Here is a 24,570-nt window from a genome sequence, read left to right on the forward strand (position 1 = left end):
GGAGGCATTGCGGGTGGGCGGCACCATAAAAGAGGTGTGATAGTTGCATTCCATTTAGCGCCTACTCTTCAAAAGTGTAGGTTAGGTTGGAAAACCCACCAAACCACGAGTCATTTAAAATCACCAGCTGTGAGGCTTTGTAATAAGACTCAGTGTCCGGCATTGCTATTCCACCTTCAAAGGTGGATTTAAACAATTTTTACAATGCAGTTCTAGGAGGACTGTGATTTCATAGGAAGCTTTGCAACAGTGCATTGAGGTGGGTAAAGAAGGCCTTCAGAATGGGATAGGAATAGTTTTGCAATTGGTAAAGCAAGCGCGAGAGCGCCACCTTCTTAAAGATGGCTGACCTACCTAGGAACAACAACCGGAAAGAGGTCCAGAATCCGAAATCTTTCATTATTCTTTCTAATTGTGGCTAAAAGTCCTGGTCCCAAGCCCTCTGAGGATTCTTGGTCACATATACTCCTAGGTAGTGAAGCCCGTCAGACGATACGCAGTTCAGTCACCTGGGGTGCACCGGGATGATTGGTGCCTACAAGAAACACCAATAACGATGCTTAGTTCACCTGAAGACCAGAGACGTTCTAAAAAATCCACAAGATCTGTCTAAAGTGGGGGCCGGACTGCAACATGTCTCCCAGGAAAATAAGGACTTGGTCAGCATATAGAGAAACCCTGTCTTCCACTTCTGGCACCTATTAAAATCCTCTGAACTGTGTGTCTACCCTGAGCCAGTCCACTGGCGGTTTGATGGTGAATGCAAATGGCAAGGGTGTCTATGAGTATTCCTATGTCCTTCCCCTTTCATTCAGAAAGGGTTCAGTGATGGTCCCTCCTATGGAAACTCTTGCAGACAACAACGTATAAAGCAGTTTTCACAAAGCTAAGGAAATGGGGACCGAAGTTCATTTTGGCAAACAGACAAAAACGTTATTCCTGTCCCACTGAGTTGAAGGCCTTGTGGAAATCAATCTGAAGCAGTGTGTGGTCTCCATCTAGTCTGGTTGATAGGGCCAGCGTGTTGTGGACTCTCAGGATATTGTGGCTTGATGAGGCATAAATGCTGACTGAGAAGGATAAGAGATCCCACCACTTTTAGCAGTTTAAATGCTATTCTAGGGTTTTGGCCCTGATCTTCACCTCTTTGTTTAGAAGGGAGGTGGGATGGAGGGATCCACAGTTGGATGCCAGTGAGTCCGACTTCTGTATAGCCACAATGTCAACTGACTGCAAGTATGACGGAAGTAAGCATACACGCCCATTTCTCCCACCACCCTCCGTTCTCCCAAGCCTCCTAGAAGGTAGCAAGAAGTTGGGGCCTGCGTCTTGACCAAACACCCAGGTGCCGTACTTCCCTGCCTCCCCCAGTCCCATCTGTTATGTTATTTCAACTTGGAAATGATTGAAAGACCACAAGCTGGGATCCACATCTTTCCCACTCGTGGGTGCTCTGCTTGGGGGAGCAAGAAATAGTCTGAAAGTGAAAATTAATTGTGCATCTTGAGAAGAAGTTTTAACCTCTCTCATTTTGTTTCAGAACTTCACCTCATATTGAATAAACCATAAAAGTATCATGTCAGTACATTAAAAAGATGAGTACAAACATCCATCTCACAAAATGGCACCAGTTCATAAAATTGTGTATAAATATAATAGCTAGATTAAATATAAAATAGTTAAAATATAACTAATAAAACACCAAACGTAATACATAACAGAACAGACTCTGAGTCACGTAATAGGTTCATAGGGCACATTAACTAATTTCATTCTTCGAGTCAAACGAATCGCTGATACGGACCACCTTGGAAAGAAACAAAGCAACCCTTTACACGCACTCACATACTTTAGGTCGTACATATACTTAAAAGCTACATGATGATGAATAATTCTTTCTTGTAAAAAGAGAGATTAATTTCCTGAAGGGTAAATAAAACTTAGAAAAAGCCCTAAGTGCTGGGTTGACTGCTCCGACGATTATCACAAGGACATTTCCCAGTTATGGTTCCCCCACCCTTCATTTCTTAGAAATGCGGTCATACTATGAAACTTAAGAAGGAAAAAGTGAGTTGTGTCTATGCTGAACATTATTGATTGTCGTGAGATACGACTTACAACTGGGCTGGTCATCCAGTACGGTATAAAGACTTGCTGACACCTTTTGGAGATCTGTTTGGGCCCTTTTCTCACGACAGACCCTGGACACTTACTCCTTTAGATCTCTTTCAGACTAACTAGTGATGTTCTCATGGTGTATCCAATGCCCCAGTTCCAACAGTGCCTGTTTTATATGCTTTAGCCAGGGGATTGTATTCATCTTACCTAGGCCCATACAGTCCTTAATGATTGATCTGATGAACGCAGTCTCTTGTTTGAACCATACAGATCGCCGTACTAAAAGCAGTTTGCTTTCTTGGTTACCTGATAGAAAGTAAGCTCCCACTTCTCATTGAACAATAGATTCCTGCATAGAACTGGGTTCAGCTAACAACCTCCTTAGAAATGTGGTTTCTATTTTTTTCGAGAATGGCAGTGTCCCCCATGCTCTATATCCCCGCACCATATACTGCAGCAGAAATAGTTTTAGCATTGTAGAGGGTTAGTAGCTCTACAATGGGTTTGGTACCTAGCTGAGAGGCAAACCTGGTTAAACCTTCAATATTTCTAATCATGTTAGAAAGATAGATCTCCAAATGGCACTTCCATTCCATTTTAGAGGAGAAATGAATCCCTAAATAGATAAATGTATTTGTACTTTGCAGTTTACTCCCATTTATGAAAAAAGTGCTTTTTTGCTCTCTTGCACGACCACAGCTTATGTTGTAAGTTTTTGCGATGTTAAGACGTCAGTTCTTTTCTTTCTGCGCCAGCCAGTGCTGATCTGAAGAAAGAGCTACCCTTCAGTCACTTTTTTTACTTGTCTTTTTTTTAGACTTTTGTCAAAGCATTTTTTGAGTGTTTTTACTTCTGGTGCAGTGAGTGATGTCTTCAAGTAAGACTGGGTTCAAGCACTGCGTATCCCGCCATCAGATGAAGTCAGTGACAGATCTGTGCCTTTGGTGGCTGGAGCGCGACCACAACCCAATTTGTGCTCTGAGTGCCGGGCCATGAATCCAAAGGCTTTGAGGGAGCGGTTCCTAAACTGATGGCGGCCCAGCACTCAGCTTCTCGTAACTCCCGATCTCTGTCAAGAGGAAGGTCTCGGGATCGGTCATGGAGCTTCATATTAAATGGTGGTGTGGAAAGCGGGCGAGGCTCTGGACCTCGAGCTTCCTTCGGTGGCAGTCAGGACTAACCTTTTGACAGAGGTGCTTCAGCCTAGGACTTCTTCCTCTGAACCCCTGCTCCCCTTTAAGGAAACCCTTACAGCTGTCCTACTGGGTATCTGGTCTAAACTCAGCAAAGGGGCTCCAGTAAACAGGACAATTGCCCGCCACCATTGTCCTGCACCATTTGACCCAGGTTTCCTGATGCAACGCACCACCCCTGAGAGCTTGTTCATCCAAGCCTCCACCTCCCAGGGTGCATTCCCTTCCGCACCCCCTGATAGGAAATCGAAGAGACTGGACACACTTGGGAAGAAGTTGTTTTCTTCCACCGGCCTGGCATTGCGGTCCGTGAATACCGCATGCCTTTTGGGCCATTATTCCCACACATTGTGGGATACTGTTGTGCAAGTGCTGCCACAGGTCCTCGAAGAGGCCCAGGCTGTACTTTGCCAAGCAGTTGATTTTGGGAGAGTTGCAGCAAAGTTCACAATCCAATGTGGACTAGACATGACTGACTTACTCAGCAGAGTGGTTGCTTTAACAGTGGCCTTGAGGCACCACGCAACGCCTATTTGAGGATGCCTTGCTTTTTGGGGGATATCCAAGCTAACCTTATGGACGTGCCATTTAATGGCACCCGTCTGTTCAGAGAGAGAATGCAGACTTTGTGCTTGACTTCGGAAGGGCGCCCAGCCACGTCTGTTCCCCTCCACCCATTAAGCCTCTGCACGGCTGGGGAGTGGGATCCACTGCCCTTGTGGATCAGAGAGTCTGCAGTCTGGCCAGTCCTCCCCTCCCAAATCCCCCCTCCTCCTTCCCCTTTATGATACCCCACCAGGGACCAGTCTGAGGCAGAATTTGCCAACACCTGCTCCGCTGGCAGTCCATTCAGGCAGGTGGGTTTTGCAGATTGTCTGAAGAAGCTACTCCCTCCCTTTCTAGACTACCCCTCCATCCATGCCACCATCTTACAATCTGTTGACGGAGGATCACTTGTCAATTCTCCGAGAGGAAGTTACGTCTCTCTTGGCCTTGTGAGCCATAGAGAAGGGTTCTTGTGCCAGAAGTAGGTCGTGGTTGCTATTCCTGCTACTTTCTGGTACCCAAAAAGGACAAGGGCCTCCGCCCCATCCTACACCTTTAGTCCTTCAATCTTTTTCTCAAGAAGAAGTTCAAAATGCTCACTTTGTGATGGCAGTGGTCGCAGCTCATCTGCGCAGATCAGGATTTTCAGCCTTCGCCTACCTCAAAGACTGGCTGCTGAAGGCAGGCTCGCCTCAGGCTGTCGTCTCCCACCTCCAGACTGTGGCAGACCTCCTGCACTCGCTTGGGTTCACTATACACGTGCCGAAGTCACACCTGACTCCCTCTCAGACGCTCCCTTTTTCTGGACTCAGTGCAGTTTCGGGTTTATCCTATGTGCGGCGAGTCCAGAATATTCAAACTATGATACAGATGTGTCAGTCTCTATCCTTGATTTCCGTGAGAATGACTCTGAGGCTCCCCCGCGCCTCATTGCCTCCTGCTGGTGACACATGACAGGGGGCATATGTGGGCTCCGCAGTGGGACCTGATGTTCCAGTGGGTGCAGCACCAAGGGAACATTTCTGTCATGGTCTAGATCTCGGAGGGAACTGCACGAGATCTGAAGTGGTGGCTAACAATCCGTGATTAGGTCAGAGGCAGAGCCCTGTTCCATCCAGATTTGACAGTAGGGACAGATGCGCCACTCCTGGGATGGGGTGACCACCTGGGAGAGGCAGAGATCAGAGACATCTGGTCTCCGGCAGAGTCCGGACTCAACATCCTGTTGGAGCTCCAGGCGATCAAACTAGCAGTGAAAGCATTTCTTACCTCTCTGAAAGGGAAGGTAGTGCAGATGTTCATGGACAACACCACTTCCATGTGGTACTGCAACAAGCTGGGCAAGTGGGGTCGTGGAAAGCTTTGAGGGAGTGGTTGAAGGAAAGAACCCTCTTTTTGGCATAGTTACCCCCGCGTTTTGCCTGCTATCAGTGTACCCAGGGCAGTGGGACACCAGGGGTCCACTATGGGCTGCAGCATGTTTTATGCCACCCATTGGAGCCCATGCCAAATGTGTCTGCAGGCCTGACATTGCAGCCAGCGTGAAAAGGTGCATGCATCCTTTCACCAAAGGTCACTGCCCAAGATCACTGTAAGCCACACCTACGGTAGGTCCTTCCAGCCCAAAGGGCAGGGTGCAGGTCTCTGTCTGTGAGGGAGCTCCTGCACGAGCCAAGGTGCCCCTATAAACTCCAGTTCCATTGCACTGGACTTAATAAGTGCGGTTAAACCAATTTACCTGTGTACCGGACACTACCTGTGTCCAGTTACATAATGGTAACTCCAAACCTGGGCATGTTTGATATTAAACATGTTGGAATCATACCCCAATACTGTTGCCAATATTGGTTGTATGATCCCTTGCACTCTGGGAGCGCCTTAGATGACCCCCTACTAGTCTCCTACGCTGCTGCCACCCCTCAGGCAAGTTTCTGCCCTACTGCTGCTTGACCAGCTCAAGCAGAGGAAGGCAGAACAAAGGATTTCCTGTGGGAGAGGAAGGCAACACCCTCTCCCTTGGAAATAGATGTTACAAGGCTTGGGAGGGGTAGCTTCCCAAGCCACCAGTTTGCTTTGAAGGGCACATTTGGTGCCCTCCTTGCATAAACCAGTTTGCTCCAGTCCAGGGACCCCTGCTCCTTGCTCTGGCGCGAAACTGGACAATGGAAAAGGGAGTGACCTCTCCCCTGTTCATCACCAACCCAGGGATGGTGGCCAGAGCTCCTCCAGGTGACCACTTGATCCTGCCATCTTAAAACCAAGATGTACAGAGGTAGGACACATCAGAGGCTCCTCCTGATAGGTGGTCACTGTGCAAGGTGACCAAACCCCCTTTTAGGGCTATTTAGGGACTCCCTTGCAGGTGGGTCCCCAGATTCGATACCCAGGACTCCTCCGCATCATTTACTTCTACTTCTGGCCACTGAAACCACAACTGGACTCTCCAGAAACCGACAAGACTGCAACTACAGAGATTACCTTGCCTTGCAACATAGTTTCTCTGGCTCCTTCCAGCAACTGCAACATTTCCTCAGCTGTGCACCCTCTGGGGTCTGCGATACTTCCGCCTGCACCAAGAAGCAAGAAGGAATCTCCCTTGGAGTGAAGGAGTCACTCCCGTGCATCTGCAGGCACCTACAGCAGCGACGACCAGCAGCGTAAATCTGCTCTCCTTTGGAACTGCGGGGATCCTGCATCACAGGTGGTTGTCTGGAGTGGTCCCCTTTGGTCCTTTCTGCCCGCTGTCCAACTTTGGAGACGGTCAACCCTTGCCTCTCCTTGCAGGACAGTACCTCTATGCAACGCAACTCTTAGAGCAACCAAGGCTTGTTGTCTCCTGCTCCAAGGTGTCTTCAGGCTCCGAGTAGCCCCGGCCTCCAGCGCTTCATCCTGCCAAGAACAAAGCCTCTCTTCTGCTCCAGCGACATGGGACTCCTCCAAGTGTGCTGATTGGGCCTCATTGCAACTTACTGTGCCTGCTGCCAGCGGGTTGCCTGTGGGGGCTGCAACTGCTTCTGCTGGCTCTCCCAACTGCTGAGGGTCAGCCTGGACCCCCCTCCAAGGGTCGAGTCTCCTGGACCTTCCTGGTCCTCTTCAGCCTTGCAACTCTACCTTTGGCTCTTGAATTTGCCAAGGCTTGATGGTAGTACTCCTAACCACTGACCAACTGCGACCCTGTGACTGACGTGGGACACCATCTGCACCGCTCCAAGGACTTCTCTTCAGCTCCTGGGCTCCACAGCTAGTCCTCTTCCCTCGTAAACTCGGATCTTCATCCACAGAAGGGTGGGTAGTGGCTCCTCCGCCTAAAGGACACTCCGTCGTGGACTGGACTCTGTCCCCTTCTTTTGCAGGTCTTCTTCCAGAATCCACCTTTGGTTTCTTCTGGTCTGGTCCTGTCCTTGCACATTCCAAGTCTTCTGGTTAGTACTTACCTCTGTCCTCCTGGTTCCCTCTAACGACTCCATATCCTTGGATGGGGGACTTCACTTCGCATTCCACTATTTTACTATATAGATTTGTCCTCCCTTAGGGTCTTAACTATTTTTCACTAATTCTTAACAATGTTTGTTGTTTCTTGCACCAATTCCTGATTATTAGTGTGTGTGGGTGTGTGTAGGTGTGTGTGTGCGTGGGTGTGTGTGTGTGTGTGTGTGTGTGTATATATATATATATACACACACACATATATATAGGGGGTCATTAAGACCCCGGCGGTAAAAAACGCCCTCCGCCGAGGCAACGACCACCAAAAGACCATCGCCGCGGCTACCAGCCTTCTGCCAGATTATGACCACAGCTGGATTTCCACCAGAAGGATGGCGGAAATCTGGCTGTGGCCATGCCGGCGGATGGCGGTAAGGTGGCAATGCTGCCAGCAGCAGCGCCACACCAGTAGACCGCCGCCACCGCCGTATTATGAGAATAATACGGCCTGGCGGTGCTCTGCTGGCGGACGCTGGTGCTGGCGGCAGTGCTCCGCTGGCAGCAGCACCCCATCCCGTCTCCTGCCACAGGACCCCCTGACTACAGGTAAGTCGGTTGCTCCGACAGGGGAGGGGCTGTGGGGTGTTGTGGGGCTGTGTGTATATCTGTGCGTGTGTGCATGCCGGTGTGTGTTACGTGTTGTATGTGTTTGAGTTGTGTGAATGCTGGCTGCGTGTATGTATGTAAGTGTGTGTGAATGGATGTATGCATGCATGTGTGTGTATGTGAAGGGAGGGGCGTGTATGGGGGAGGTCTGGAGAGGAAGAGGGGTTGGAGGGAAACCTGTGGAGGGGGAGGAGGGGCAGGGAAGACCCCTATCAGTGACAGGGAAGGGATTCCCTGTCACTGATAGTGCCAACCGGCATGGTTTTCGTTGCGGTAAGGATGCCACAAAAGTTATGGCGGTAGGCGGGGTCATAATCCCGCAGGCGGGCAAGTGACGGCCGCCAGGCTGGAGAGTGAAGTCTCCAGCCCGGCGGTCGTTACTGCTGTGACAGTCGGTGTGGCACATTGGTGGTTTGGCTTTAGCCAAACCGCCAGTGTCATAATATGGAGAAAAGTACTGCCAGCCTGTTGGCAGTACTTTCCTCTATATTAACGCCGACCGCTGGGGTCATAATGACCCCATAGTGTGTACTTACCTCCAGTTGGGGGACTGTCTATAAGTAATCTAGTGTTGTGTTACTATAATAAAGTACCTTTATTTTTGTAACACAGTGTGGTTACTTTCTTGTCTGATAAGTTACTGTGTGACTATTGTGGTATTGCATAAGCTTTGCATGTCTCCTAGATAAGTCTTGGCTGCTCATCCTCTGCTACCTCTAGAGAGCCCTAGCTTCCTAGACACTGCCTACATTCACTAATAGGGGTTGCCTGGATCTGGACATAGGTGTTCACCACACACCAGGCTATCTTAAGTCCCTAAGGCTCATGGTGACCCAGCACTCGACTCCACATCGCTCCTGGTCTCGCTCGAGAGGAAGGTCTCGAGACCGCTCGTGGAGTCACCAACACTCGTCTTCCACAAAGTCTTCAGGTCACTCAGGGTAAGAAAAAGAAGACGAAGAAGGCCAAATGTTCACCCCATTGCTCTGCCGATGCGACTCAGGATGAGCATTGACACTTAAGGCCTCCATCCGCGGAGTCTACTTCTGGGGCCGCTCCGTGCATCCCAGAGTTGCCGGATGGACCCCTGCCCTACTGAAGGAGTTCTATGAGGCAATGCATCTCATATTTGGCCAGTCCAACCTCCCCTATGGTGCCGTTGGGGCCTGGGGGTTCACATGGGGGTCCTTCGGGTTCAGCATCGGTGGCCTCTGCCTCTGAGGGCCCCTCTGGATCTGCTATCGGTTCCTTACTGACGCCGGTCGTACCATTGCAACCTTCACCGGCACCGGCTAAGACGTCTATGCTCACGACATTGGTTGGGCCCACGATCGACGTTGACCCAATCCTCATCCCCGACGACCCAGAGCCGGAACAATGTCGGCTGACGCCCCTTCTGACTTCGATGGAATCTAGTCACCCCAAGTCGGATTTGAACTCTTTCTTTATGGTTACAAATATGAGGATGGATTGGAGGGGTCACTGGACCCTTACGAATACCAGCTGGATGACCCTAACATGGACTGGGCACAGGAATTGGGCAAGACCAGTGGTCTGGATATTTCTCCAGATGTTGGCATGCTTTCTTCTGCTACTGTGGCTTTGGGGGAAGGAGCCTCCTATTCAGTGATGGTCAGTAGGGCGTCTGAGGCCCTCAGCTTCAAACTGCCCTCTGTAGAGGTCAGGACTAACCTCATGACAGAGGTGCTTCAGCCTGGGGCTTCCCCTTTAGAGCCTCTATTCCCATTTAATGAAGCCCTCATCGATGTCCTTCTGGGTACTTTGTCCAGACCCAGCGCTTGGGCTCCTGTGAACAGGAAAAACGGCAGCCGCCATCAGCCCGCCCCAAAGAACCCTAATTTCTGTCCCAACACCCCACACCTGAGAGCCTTGTTATCCAGTCTTCCTCTTCTGGTGCACTCCCTTCTGCTCCCCAAGGTCGGGAATCAAAGAGAATTGACCAACTTGGGAAGATGTTTTCTTCCTCCAGTCTGGCGTTGTGGTCAGTGAACACCACATGCCTTTTGTGCCGCTATACCCATTCATTGTTGGATGCGGTCGCGCTAGTCTTGTTCGCAGATCTAGGAGGAGGCTCGGGCTATCATCTCTCAAGCTGTTGCTTATGTGAGAGATGCAGGGAAGTTCAGTATTCGATGTGAGCTGGACACAACTGACTCTGAGTAGATTGGTTGCATCAACAGTGGCCTTGAGGCACCACGCCTGGTTGAGGACATCTGGCTTTTCAGGAGATGTCCAACAAACCCTATGGACGTGCCCTTCGATGGCACCTGTCTCTTCGGAGACAAGTTGGACTTGGCGTTTTAGAGGTACAAGGAATCCACGGCTACTGCTCTGTCTCTTGCCTTTCTACTTCCCCTCGTCCACAACAGTCTGCCTTTCACCCCTTTCGTGGCCACAGAAGGGGCTCTCTGTCGTGTCTCTTTCCTCCCAGCCACTGTGCCACCCATGCTGCTCAGCCTCTGCGAGGCCAAGGACGTGGAATCCCACAGGCCTGTGGGACAGGGAACCAGAGGTTTGCCCAGTCCACCCCACCTCTGCAACAGCCTCCAAACCTTCCTTGTTCCCCCCCCCCCCCCCCCCCCCCCCCCCATCTAGGACCAGTTGGGGACAGGATTTGCTATCAACTACCCCACCTGGAATCCATCACGATAGGTTTTACAGATCATCTGAAGGGGCTACTCCCTCCTCTTCAAGACTGACCCTCCAGCCATGCCTCCACCTTACAGCCACTTACTAGAGGATCATCTGGCACTTCTCTGTGAGGAAGTCATGGCTCGGTTGGCCAAGGGAGCCATAGAGAGGGTCCCTGTGTCAGACGTAGGTTGTGGTTGCTATTCCCGCTACTTTCTGGTGCCCAAAAAGGACAAGGGTCTAGGTCCTATCCTAGATCTACGCTCCCTCAATCTTTTCCTCAAGAAGGAGAAGTTAAAAATGCTCGCTCTGGCTCAAGTCCTGTCTGTCTTGGACCCAGAAGACTGGATGGTAATGTTGGACTTGCAGGACACTTACTTCCATATACCCGTCCTGCCTGCCCAAAGACGTTACTTGCGATTCATGATAGGTCACAAGCCCTTTCAATTTTTCGTGCTCTCTTTCGGCCTTACCAGTGCCATATGTGTGTACACGAAAGTGATGGTGGTGGTTGCAGCTCATCTGTGCAGGTTAAGGGTTTCAGTCTTCCCCTACCTCGGCGACTGGCTTTTGAAGGCAAACATAACCCAGAAAGCCGCCTCCCCAGTTCAGACTATGGCAAACCTTCTGCACACGCTGGGGTTCACTATAAACATGCCAAAGTCACACCTGACTCCCTCTCAGGCGCTCCCTTCATCGGAGCTGTTCTGAACACAGTGCAGGTTCGGGCCTATTCTCCCGAAAAGCCAGTCCAGGACATTCAGACTAGGATTCCGATGTTTCAACCTCTATCCAGTGTTTCAGTGAGAATGACTAAGGCTGCTGGGCCTCATGGTCTCCTGCGTCCTGCTGGTGACACATGTCAGATGGCATATGCGGGCCCTGCAGTGGGACCTGAAGTTCCAGTGGAAACAGCATCAGGGGAATCTCTCCGACATGGTCCAGATGTCGGAGGGGATTGCGAAACACCTGCAGTGGTGGCCTTCGAATAAGGATTGGGTCAATTGCAGATCTCTCTCCCTTCCCCAACCAGATCTTACAGTATTGACAAACTCATCACTCCTGGGATAGGGCGGCCACATGGGAGAGGTGGAGATCAGAGGTGCCTGGTCTCCATCTGAGTCAATGCTCCTCATCAATCTTTTGGAGCTCTGGGCGATCAGACTTGCATTGAGAGCATTCCTTCCCTCTCTCAAAGGGAAAGTGTTGCAGTTGTTCGCAAACAATACTATCGCCATGTGGTACTGCAACAAACAGGGCGGAGTGGGGTCCTGGACCCTTTGTCAAGAGGCTCTGCGCCTCTGGACATGGCTGGCACATCAGGACATTACCCTGGTTGTTCAATATCTGACAGGCTCTCTGAACACCAGAGCAGACAAACTCAGCCGTCGATGCATAGTCGACCATGAATGGCATCTCCATCCGGACATGGTTCAAGGAGAGCCTTGGTTAGATCTGTTCATTTCCGCAGAGAACATGCAATGTCAGCTGTTTTGCGCATTAGAGTTCCCAAGGCGGCTCTCACTCGGCCACGCTTTTCGTCTTAAGTGGAACTCAGGTCTCCTTTACACATTCCTGCCAATACCACTTCTGTCCAGGGTTCTGAAGGAGATCTTGAACGACTAGTCCCAAGTAATCCTTGTGGCTCCGGACTGGGCACGGAGAGTATAGTATCCAGAGCTACTGAGCATGGACACAGATCCTCCAGTTAGACTGCCCCTTTGGGAGGATCTTCTGTCGCAGCAACAGGGGAGGGTCAAACCCAAACCTGCCCATTCTTCACCTTCATGCGTGGATATTGAGCGGCAGCAGTTAACAGCTTTTGATCTTTCGCCCAAAGTCTGTGAAGTTATCTTGGCAGCCAGGCGTCCCTCTACCAAAACAGTTTAAGCCTGTTGTTGGCATAGATTTGTGGCATGGTGTACCAACGAGTCTGTTGATCCCCTCTCTCTGAGGTTCTTTTGTTCATTTTTTCTTTATCCCAGTAGGGCTCTACTTTAGGCACTCTTAAAGGTTACTTGACAGCTATCTCAGCCTTTCTTAGATTGCCACACCACCCTTACCTTTTCAAGTCTCCTATTGGTGGTGAATTTATTAAGGGACTCGCCCATTTATTTCCTCCGTCCCCATTTATTTTGCCCCAGTTGGACCTCAACCTGGTAACCTGGTCCTCACTTACTTAATGTGTGCCACTTCTGAGCCGTTGCACAATTATCCCTAGTGGCTCCTTACTCTCAAAACTGCTTCTCTTGTTTCTATCACCTCTGCTCGCTGAGTGAGTGAGCGTCCAGCTCTTTCTTCCAAGCCCTCATTTTTGTGTTTTCACCCTGACAAAGTGGTGCTTCATACAACTGCCTCCTTCTCAAGGTTGTTTTGCCTTTTCATGTAGGCCAATCCATCACTTTGCCTACTTTTTACGCACCCCCACATTCTTGTCATGAAGAGGAGAGACTCCACCGTCTGGATCCAAAAAGAGCGTTGGCGTTCTACCACAGTCGTACTAAAGATTTCCGGGTGGATGATCAACTCTTTTTTTTTTTTTTTGTATGTGTGTGTGAAGAAAGGGAAGGTGTTGCAGAAGCATACCATCTCACAGTGGATACTGCTTTGCATCAAAATGTGCTGCACTCTTGCAAAGAAGCAACCCCCTGAGGGCTTGCACACTCAGTCCAACATAGCAACTGCTGTTACCACAGGTTTAGCACGCGGCGTTCCTGTCCTGGATATCTGCCAGTCAGCAACGTTTGCATCTCTGCACATCTTCACAAGGTATTATTGCCTGGACAGTCAGGTCCGCAGAGATGGCTACTTTGGTCGTTCTGTACTGCAGGACTTTTTGTTATGATCTTGGTTCGCAGCCCACCACTGAGGATGTTATTGCTTGGGTATCTATTCTAAGGTAAGGAATCTGCAACCAGAAGTCTCTATCAGATGAACAAGTTACTTACCTTCGGTAACGATTTGTCTGGTAGAGACATATTCTAGTTGCAGATTCCTTACCGACCCACCCATCCTCCCCGCTTATGAACTGATTTCTAGGGACGGGGATTCCCTTTTAAGGGCCTTAGCTCTGGCACACCATTTTCAGTGTGGAAAGTCATGAAAATAAACTAATGTCATTGCACAGAGGCTAACCCCAACGTCATCACAACAACCTCAACGCCAACAGATGGGCACAAGGGTACACTTCGAAGGAAAAATCTAAGGATGCAGTCTGGCGCCCCGGGGAAATTCTAAGGTAAGGAATCTGCAACTAGAATATGTCTCTACCAGATAACTCTTTACCGAAGGTAAGTAACTTGTTCGGCAAGTGTTGTGGGTCTGTACCCCCATGCAGCACTCAGCAGATGTGGTTGTAACTGGTCAGTGTTAAGTGAGTCTGCTTGAAATACATAGAAACCTAGAAGTACCTCTCATGGCATGAACTGGGGACCATAACAAACGAGGCAAATGTATAGAGAAATACTCTGCTTGAACCATAACATCCCTAAAACCACTCGTAACACAACCTGTAACTAAAATTTAGTACAGGAGCACTGCAACCCTACAAAGCAACTTCACCTGCCTCATGAAAAGAGAGATGTTGGCAGGCTAATTCTGGCGCCAAGGAACCCTGAGAGTCAGCCCTAGGTTGGTCCAGCAGTCATAGACAGTGTATTTCAGTAGTCACTAGTTTGTTGCCTTCCAATGACCCCAGGCGCCTGTGCTGATTTCCCCAGTGGTCTCAGCTGTTCATATCCGATGCCTGCTCCTCCGCCTCTTCCATTGTATCTGCCACCAGGCACTAGGGCACACGTCGCTGTCGGTCCCACCCTGTGACGGGGGACCTCCATCCTTGCGTGTCTAGTCTCTGCTTACCCAGTTCCAAACGCTGTCAGGGTCATCCAAGAAGTGTGTTTTGTCCCCAGAAAGCACCTTTAGGCAAGCCAGGAAGAGTAACATATATTTGATTTGAATTGCCCTCATCTTATGTTTGACTGTCAAGAAATAGCACCACTGTTGTTGGAACTTAAGTGTGTAGTCAGGAAATATCATTACTCTTGAGGATCAATATGTCAGAGTGCCTAGGTGCCTAGAGACTTTCAGCATAGTGTGTCTGTGAAATTGAAGATGTGGGCCATGAGCAGGCAGTCTGGGGGCCGCCAGTGGTAGCTCATTCCACTGTAAAGCATGTAGTTATGTGCTCTGCCGGCATCCAGGATTTCAACCAATTCATTACTAATAGTTTGGGTGGAGACCTCTGGAATCCCCACAATATGGAGATAATTGCATCCTGAGCACCCCTGCGCATGCCTCAATTAGATAGACAGTCTTAAAAATGCAAGTGTGATCCTCCTCCGCCAAGCATGCAGTCTAAGTGGTCACAATATTAGAACGTTTTTCACCTTGCCTGTGTGGTGGGCCAGCCCTGTGGATGTTTTGCTGCTCCCGACACTTTTAGCTGGACTGTTCCCATGGGGATCAGGGTCCAGACTAATTTGCATATGGTTTAGTATAAACTGGGGTGGCATGGTGAGCAAAATAACAGTGGATTTAACCCAGATCTGTGACTGGGGGTGAGTGTTGTAAAAGTTGAAGCACTCCGTCCATCATCCTTTTCTGTTGCTAAAGTCACTAGAGAACACTAGAAATTTCGAATTGGGCAGTGGGTTAGTGTGAAGCTGCCTGGTTGTGTTTTATGCAACCTGCTCAAAAACTACTGCTGTGATTTGCCACCATTGATGAGTTGTCATTGTAGGACCATTTTTGTAACAGTGTATTTTTGTTTGTAGGCTCGCCCAAAATACCTTCGATGCATTGCAGTGAGTTGCTTCTTCCTTGCCGCCAAGACCATTGAGGAAGATGAGGTACTGCTTTTTTTTTAGTATGTTTGTCCCAAGATTGGTTAATCACTGTGGTATTCTTCCTTCCTTCAACAGGACTTTGTTTAATGTTTTTATCTCTGCAGTGAAGGTATATGTTGGATTTTTCATAAACTTAGCTTTCAAAATTAGGTTTTTATGTAGATCATCTGTTGAAATATAGGCACATTTCGAGGCCCATCTAGTCTCCTCATTTTGCCTGGAGATGTAACATCACCAGTTTCAATCTGAAGGTCTAGATTTGAATTTAGTTTTGCACTTTTGTGCCGTTACACAGCCCTTATTTGAGTCTCTGTTCACGTTCTGTGGCTTTAAATCAAGTCGATTGTGTGCACGTATCACCAAGGACTTGATTAAGCTTTGAACCATTTTCCCACAGGTGTTCTCCTGATCCCTTGTTGCTCAATAATACCTTCAAAAAATGATCATTCTTCTAATGGAACTGGAAATCACGTTTTTGTGGATATGAGATCTGTATTGTCTAGCACAACTTAGAACGTAACCTCTCTGAATACCAGCTGATTCCGTATCAGTGTGGCGTAAACATTAGAATGCAACGTTATGAAAACTAGGATGAGAATGTTAGAGTTCACAGGTACACACAGAGGGGTAAAGATTAGTCATTTACAGCTCCGTGTGTGGCGTAGACATTGGCGGGTACCCATGCTGAGGAAGACGCTACAGCTGGCGACAAGATAGGGAATAAATAACCCAAAGAAGAAAGTACTTTCCTGGAGAGTTTGCTGTGGTTCAAGGAAACTGCTCATGTGTGCCACGTGTGTCTTCATTGAAGTGCGAGTCGAAGCTTGGGGTTTGTAGAATCAAAGCGCAACTCCAGCCGGTGTGAATTGAAAGAGAGCTTCAGTAAGAAGTCTACGCATCGTTGATCAAGAAGCTACAACCAAGATCATGCAAAAAGGTACCATGCTGGCGTTCAAAATACAGTTATGCAGTATACGGAGCGTTAATGCTGAAGGCGGATTCAACCATGTTTACAAATTGGAGCTAAAGGCAATTATCATTTACCAAATAATTCTGTGAACAGAAGCACTGCGAGGCAGAGATTGACCGGGTTAAGGAAATGCAAATTGAAGTGTAAAAAGGATGAAATAGGTGACTTACTGAACCCGCTAAAGAGTTATCATGCCACAGCAGTCAACAAAGCAGCTCAAGGAGAAGTGCTCCGGGTTGTGCTTACAGTGCTGGCCAACCCGAAGCAGTTACTCATCAAGCTGCAGAGTGGGGCTCAGACAACTTCATAGGTCTTCCAAGACCCAAGAGTTGAAGGCAACAGTTGAATTCATAAAACTTGAAGATGGCAACTAAGAAGGAAGATACCATTCCAATTCATATTGAAGGCAATCCTGAGGCTCACACGTCAAAGTCTTTAAATAGTGCTTGCACAAACATGACCATCCTACAGGGTTAGGGAGCACGCTTCTCTCAAAGTCAGAAAGTTCCACACAGGTCTACAATGCTTGTGCCGTCCTTAAACCACTACCACCTTTGGATACCGCCAGAAAACAAAATATGGGCGATAGATGGACTGCCTGGATAGAGGCATTTGAAGATTGATGCACTTAAAGAGACTGGTAGCAAAAGGATTATCAAATATCTCAAAAATCTTGGTGGTGATGATGTGAAAGAAGTCATAAAGAAAATGTAGAGAGCAGACGAAGGAGCCACATACCATCAGATTAAGAATGCGTTGAATCTAAAGTTCAAATATGTACCAAACATTGATAATAAACCATACATTTTCAGTCAAGAACGTCAGAGTTTGTGAAACAATCAGTGAATTTGTGGAAAGACCCAACACTGTAAGTGCAATTAATTTAACGATTATAAAGTCATGCGGCTTGGAGTTATCAATGGATGCTTGTCTTATTTATTCAGATGATGAATTTTCAGAGAAACTCTTTGTCTGGATTAAGTGTTAGTGGCTGCCAGAGCTGAGGAACGTGTGGAGAAACAAGCTGCTGACAAGGAGACCAGAGGCACCCAGAGTGAGTCAGTCATGAGTGTGAAGAGTAGTTCAAAACAAAAGACTGAAGGACACAAAGTGATGTCTACATTTGAAAAGAAGTTGTCAGATGTGGATTTTCGATTCTATATGAAGGAAAGTGTCCCGTCATTGGAAAGATATGCAAAGGCTGTGGGAAAGAGAATCATTTTGTGAAGTTGTGTAAAGCGAAGGAAAAAAAAAAAGTGTATCATGGTGTGAAGACAAAGTGGATGCCAGAACGTCCCAGAAATAATGTTTGACGCATGCCCACAAGGCCAAGCAGCGACATCAGTTGAGGCAAATAGATACGAAACGAATTTGATTGCCATCTAAATTATCATCAAGCAGTTCTTCCGCTTCAATAATAAGTCGAAGTGAATAAAAGGGATTGAGAAGTGTTGATGTTTACCTCACAGAAATGTGCATGTGAGACTAGTCGCATGTGAAGAAAAATGTCAAAGAAAAGTCGACATGCCAAAGCAACAAAATCGTTCAAACACTTTCCAATAATTACATTGAAAATAAATTGATGTTTATTCATTATCAACAGTGCTTCATCGATAAATGTAATAATGCCTGAAGAGAAATACAATGAACTATCTCCATTGCAGCGACTTATGCCGTCAAAGACAAAAGTGTATACTTAAGCCACATTGAAGCCCATGAAGAGTAAAGGTTTAATCGTAGCGACGGTTTAACATAAGAAAATGAAGGTACAAGGTACAAGCACTGATCCATGTGCTTCAAGGTACAGCGAAAAGTGCCTGTTTGCTCAGTTGTGACACGGCTGCTGATATGGGACTGATTTTTGTGAATTACAGTATGAATGCTCATCATTAAATAGTAAGTCAATTCCTTACGTTGTTTCATGTTTTAGGCAAGTTAAAGACTATGAAAGTAAAGCTGCACATTAATGAGGATGTCCATCCTGTTGCTCAGAGACATAGATGAATTGCTTTTTATTTACAAGAAACTGTTGAAAAAGAACTTGAATTGTTACTTAAGCATGATATAATTGAGTGTTCCACTGGTCCAACACCATGGGCGTCTCCCATAATAGTGATGCCCAAAAAGGACAGTGAAGAAGCAGTGTGCATATGTATAGACATGTGTTAGGAATTGAACAAGAATGACATCCAGGCCGTACATTGCTGACATGATAACGCAAATGATTGGTGGCAACTTGATTTGCATAAAGGTTACCACCGGTTGAAACTTGAAAAAAGCTGCAGGTACATTATGATCTTTTATACACATGTTGGTTTCTTTAGATATAAAAGACTTAGGGGGTGATTCCAAGCTTGGCGGGCGGCGGGAGACGCCCGCCAAGCAGGAACCGCCAGAAGACCGTACCGCGGTCATTCTGGGTTTCCCACTGGGCTGGTGGGCGACCGCCAAAAGGCCGCCCGCCAGCCCAGTGGGAAACACCCTTCCACGAGGAAGCCGGCTCCAAATGGAGCCGGCGGAGTGGAAGGGGTGCGACGGGTGCAGTAGCACCTGTCGCGAATTTCAGTGTCTGCTAAGCAGACACTGAAATTCAAAGTGGGGCCCTCTTACGGGGGCCCCTGCAGTGCCCATGCCATTGGCATGGGCACAGCAGGGGCCCCCAGGGGCCCCACGACACCCCTCACCGCCATCCTGTTCCTGGCGGTCAAAACCGCCAGGAACAGGATGGCGGTGAGGGGGTCAGAATCCCCATGGCGGCGCAGCAAGCTGCGCCGCCATGGAGGATTCCCCTGGGCAGCGGAAAGTCGGCGGTACACCGCCGACTTTCCGTTTCTGGCCGCGGCTATACCGCCGCGGTCAGAATGCCCAAAGGAGCACCGCCAGCCTGTTGGCGGTGCTCCCACGGACCCCGGCCGCCAGGGTCGGAATCACCCCCTTAGTTTTGTTGTTATCAGAACTTTTCCAAGGCATCGTTTAACACATCATACAGCCTGTGGTGAATGCATTGGGTTATAGCAATGACACTTTAGTTTTCGGAACTACACCGAAGGAGCACAATAGAGCTCTCACACAAGTATTTCAATTTCTCTGTGATGCAAGTTTAACCTTGATTGCAGACAAGTGTGAGTTCAACAAGACAAAACAGAAATTCTTGGGTCCATATATTTTCTGATGGGAGTATGATGCTTGATCATGCAAGTCTGCAATCTTGGTCAAATGCTGACCCCCCCCCCCCCCCCCCCCTGCAAGATGTTTCAATGGTACGTTCTTTTCTTGGCATGGCCAGTTACTGTTCAAAATATATACACAACTTTGTCACTGTTGTTGCTCCATTACGAGAGCTGATGAAGAAAAATGTTTCTTGCAATGGTCACAAGAATGTGCAAAAAGTTTCAAGAGAATCAAACTCGCCATTGAAAATGCTATGGGAATAGCGTCTTTAATCCAAAGCTTCATTTCATACAGAGGCTGAAGTTGACACTAGCCCGGTCTGATTAGGCCCTGTCCTTGCACAGCATAGTGGATGCCAAAATGCTAGATGGAATATTAAGGCCTATGCTAATAGAAGTTTATCTCAAACAGAACATGCTTACTCCCACTTGAGAAAGAAAGTTTGGCTCTGGTATGGCCTTGTGAGCATTTCCATGTATTCCTGTAGGGGAAGCTTTTTACACACACTGGTGACTGATTATCAAGCTTTGCTGATCATCTTTGGCCAAGGTGCCTCCTCACAGTGAACAGTGGGGGTTAAGATCACAAGAGTACAATTATGCATTGTCCTGGAAAGGATCAGAATCGTGCTGACTACTTTTTCAAGAGTGCCTATACAAGGTCACAGCACTCCATCCAAAATGTCTGAGGCCTACATTAATTTCACTGTCAAGTCAAACACACAGTTTGCTGTATCGTTAGCCCAGATTGTCACTGCCATGAGTGGTGATGGTGACCTGCTGAAGGTAAAAGACATAATTACATCAGTCGCGAATCAAACACATTCGGCCTTTCAATAATGATGGTGAATATTAAAAATACAAAAATGTCAAAGATTAATTGTCCAAAACTCAGGAAGGAATTATACTACAAATGTCGAGGATCCTGATTCTGGAGAGTCTGCGACAAAAAGTGATTGAAGTGGCTCATGAAGGACATTGTGGTATTGTTGCCACAAAGAGTGCTCTCCCAGACAGAGTTTGGTTTTCAAAGAGTTGAAAAGGCCTGTCACATATGCAATTGCCTGTAAACCAAGGTCAATCACCATACTCCAAACATGTCAGAACATCCTAAACATGCCTGGGAGAGAATAGCCATCAATTTCTTAGGTCCACTTGACAATGGACATTTAATGGTGAATACTCTCGTTTTCCTTTGGTGAAAGATCTCTCATCCACCACTCATGAACACGTAATCAAAAAACTTGATGGCATCTTTGCAACATGGATCATAATAACCATTGTAAAGTCTGACACTGGTCCACCTTTCAACAGTAAAGAATTCAAAGAATTTCTGGAGCTTCTGAACATAAAGCATCAAAAGATCACACCTTTATGGCCACAGACCAGTGGACTTGTTGAGTGTTTTATGAGTACGCTAAAAAAAGCATTGCAGCGTGTGACTCTTAAAGCTCAATTTGAAAGCAATATTGAGATCTACTTTATGAGCTTATTGTTCGACACTCCACTCGACCACAGGTGAAAGTCCTGCCACTCTGATGTTCTGGAGAGCAAAGACAACCAAGTCACCCCAATGGACCACCAAGAGAGATAACAGTGAAAATATTATAATTGATTGAAGAGATATAATTGTACGTGTGTGTGTATATATATATGTGTTCGATGGCATGTGTAGCTGCAGATACACATGCTGTGCACATCCCGCCATCTGGTGTTGGGCTCGGAGTGTTACAAGTTGTTTTTCTTTGAAGAAGTCTTTTCGAGTCACGAGATCGAGGGACTCCTCCCATTTCGACTCCATTGCGCATGGGCGTCGACTCCATCTTAGATTGTTTTTTTTCCGCCATCGGGTTCGGACGTGTTCCTTTTCGCTCCGTGTTTCGGGTCGGAAAGTTAGTTAGAATCTCGGAAAAATCGTCGGTATTGTTTGCGTTCGGTATCGGGTTAGTTACAACAGATCGACACCGACATTTGAAGAGCTCCGGTGGCCCTTCGGGTTTTTTTTCGATCCCCCGTCGGGGCCTGGTCGGCCCGGCCACGTGTCTCTTCAAAGCTGATGGAACGGACCCCATTCCGCTTCTGTCCAAAATGCCAAAACAAGTATCCATATACAGATCAGCACCTGGTCTGTAACTTGTGTTTGTCGCCAGAACACAAGGAGGATACTTGTGAAGCCTGTCGAGCGTTTCGGTCCAGAAAGACACTAAGAGACCGAAGAGCAAGAAGACTGCAAATGGCGTCAGCGCCGACAGGACCAGGGCGTTTCGAGGAGGATGAAGAAGCATTCTCCATCCACGAATCGGACTCCGATGAGGTCGATCCATAAGAAACGCCGAGAACCGTGAGTAAGACGTTGAAACAAAAAACTCACGAAAAAACTACTAAAGCCCAGGGGACGCCACCGCCAACAGGCCATGGCTTAACCCGAAAAATAGGTGACCGATCATCGGCACCGAAAAAGGGCACGCTGGTGACGAAGTCATCCGACTCCGGTCGAGATACCGCCACGCAGCAATCTTGGGCCCGAGATAGTGGCTCCGAGCAGATTCAGCACTGAGAAAGCGGCACCAAAATGGGTACGCACCGAGAGACCACGACGCCGAAAGTAAAGAAGGTTTCGTCGGAACCGAAAAGAGCAGCCGAAAAGGTTTCGATACCTAAACATCCGGCCTCGGAACCGAAAACAAGTTCCTACACTGAGGAACAAGGACTGTCCACACAAATGAAGACACATAGATTTGGACAGGAATTGGAGGCAATAGAGCCGGACTACACACAAAGAAGGCTCCATGTCCAAAAAGAAACAGGGAAGATCAGTACTCTCCCTCCAATTAGAATGAAACGCAAACTTGCCTTCCAAGAAAAAGACAAGCAGCCACAAGCAAAGGTGGCTAAACAAGTAACCCCACCACCAACTCCACAACGCTCTCCGCAACCATCACCAGTAGCCACTCCACCAATGATGCAATCACCAACTCGTACAACAATGAGTCAAGATGACACTGACGCATGGGACCTTTATGACGCACCAGTGTCAGATAATAGTCCAGAATGTTATCCAGCTAGACCGTCGCCACCAGAGGATAGTACAGCATACGCACAGGTGGTGTCGAGAGCAGCGGCATTTCATAATGTCAGCCTGCATACAGAGCCCATTGAAGACGACTTCCTTTTTAACACACTGTCGTCCACACACAGCCAATATCAGAGTCTCCCCATGCTCCCCGGAATGTTAAAACACTCCAAACAAGTGTTTGAGGAGCCTGTAAAAGGAAGGGCCATTACTCCAAGAATGGAGAAAAAATATAAACCGCCACCAACAGACCCCGTTTACATCACACAACAACTAACACTGGACTCAGTTGTAGTAGGGGCAGCGCGCAAGAGAGCGAACTCACATACTTCAGGAGATGCACCACCTCCAGATAAAGAAAGTCGAAAATTCGACGCAGCAGGCAAAAGGGTAGCAGCGCAGGCAGCAAACCAGTGGCGTATTGCAAATTCATAGGCTTTGCTGGCCAGATACGATAGGGCCCATTGGGACGAAATGCAACACTTTATAGAACATTTGCCCAAGGAGTTCCAAAAGCGAGCGCAGCAAGTTGTAGAAGAAGGACCGAGTATCTCCAACAATCAGATACGGTCAGCAATAGATGCTGCAGATACAGCTGCTAGAACTGTCAACACAGCAGTAACAATAAGGAGACATGCATGGCTGCGTACATCAGGATTTAAACCAGAAATACAGCAAGCTGTGCTGAATATGCCATTCATCGGACAGCAGTTGTTTGGGCCGGAGGTGGACACTGCGATTGAAAAACTGAAAAAAGATACGGACACGCAAAAGCCATGGGCACACTCTACTCCCCACAGAGCAGAGGCACATTTAGAAAGACACAGTTTCGAGGGGGGTTTCAAAGACAAAGCATAGAACCCACAACCTCACAAACAAGACCCACTTACCAGAGCCAGTATCAGCGGGGAAGTTTTCGTCGACAATTTAGAGGGGGACAATTTCAAAAGAATAGAGGAAAGTTCCAAAGTCCCAAAACTCCTCAAACCAAACAGTGACTTCCAAGTCACAAATCCCCAACACACAACATCTGTGGGGGGGAGACTAACCAAGTTTTACAAACATTGGGAAGAAATAACAACAGACACTTGGGTCCTAGCAATTATCCAACATGGTTATTGCATAGAATTTCTCAAATTCCCTCCAAACGTCCCACCGAAAACGCACAATATGTCGAAACAACATATAGATCTTCTAGGACTAGAAGTTCAGGCTTTGCTACTGAAAGAAGCAATAGAATTAGTACCAAACCAACACAAGGGGACAGGAGTTTACTCTCTGTATTTTCTCATACCCAAAAAAGACAAAAGTCTAAGACCTATTCTACATCTCAGAACATTAAATACTTACATCAAATCAGATCACTTTCACATGGTGACATTACAGGACGTAATCCCACAGCTCAAACAACAAGACTACATGACAACACTAGACTTAAAGAATGCATATTTCCATATACCGATACATTCTTCACACAGAAAGTACTTAAGGTTTGTATTCCAAGGGGTACATTACCAATTCAAGGTGTTGCCATTCGGAATAACAACTGCGCCAAGAGTTTTTACAAAATGCCTGGCAGTAGTAGCTGCACATATCAGAAGGCAGCAAATACATGTATTCCCGTACCTAGACGATTGGTTAATCAAAACCAGCACGCTACAGCAGTGTTCACAACACACAAAGTACGTCATAGAAACCCTACACAAGTTAGGTTTCTCAATCAACTACACAAAGTTACACCTTCTGCCGTGTCAAACACAGCAATACTTAGGGGCGACAATCAACACAGCAAAAGGGATTGCCACTCCAAGTCCACAAAGGGTTCAGGCTTTTCTCAATGTAATACAGGCCATGTATCCAAAACAAAAGATACAAGTCAAAATGGTGATGAAACTAGTAGGCATGATGTCCT

General features: G+C 47.6%; 1 protein-coding gene across 3 annotated transcripts in view; it reads left to right on the forward strand.

Moving 5' to 3' along the window:
* CCNI (cyclin I) overlaps positions 1-24,570 on the forward strand; it is a 344,582-nt gene that overhangs the window by 183,715 nt on the left and 136,297 nt on the right. For all 3 annotated transcript variants that reach the window (XM_069236820.1, XM_069236821.1, XM_069236822.1), the window contains one exon: positions 15,374-15,448. In XM_069236820.1, the coding sequence (XP_069092921.1) occupies positions 15,374-15,448 (75 nt within the window). The remainder of the gene's footprint in view (positions 1-15,373; positions 15,449-24,570) is intronic.

This window comes from Pleurodeles waltl, chromosome 1_2 (assembly GCF_031143425.1).
Source record: "Pleurodeles waltl isolate 20211129_DDA chromosome 1_2, aPleWal1.hap1.20221129, whole genome shotgun sequence".
Lineage (NCBI taxonomy): Eukaryota > Metazoa > Chordata > Amphibia > Caudata > Salamandridae > Pleurodeles > Pleurodeles waltl.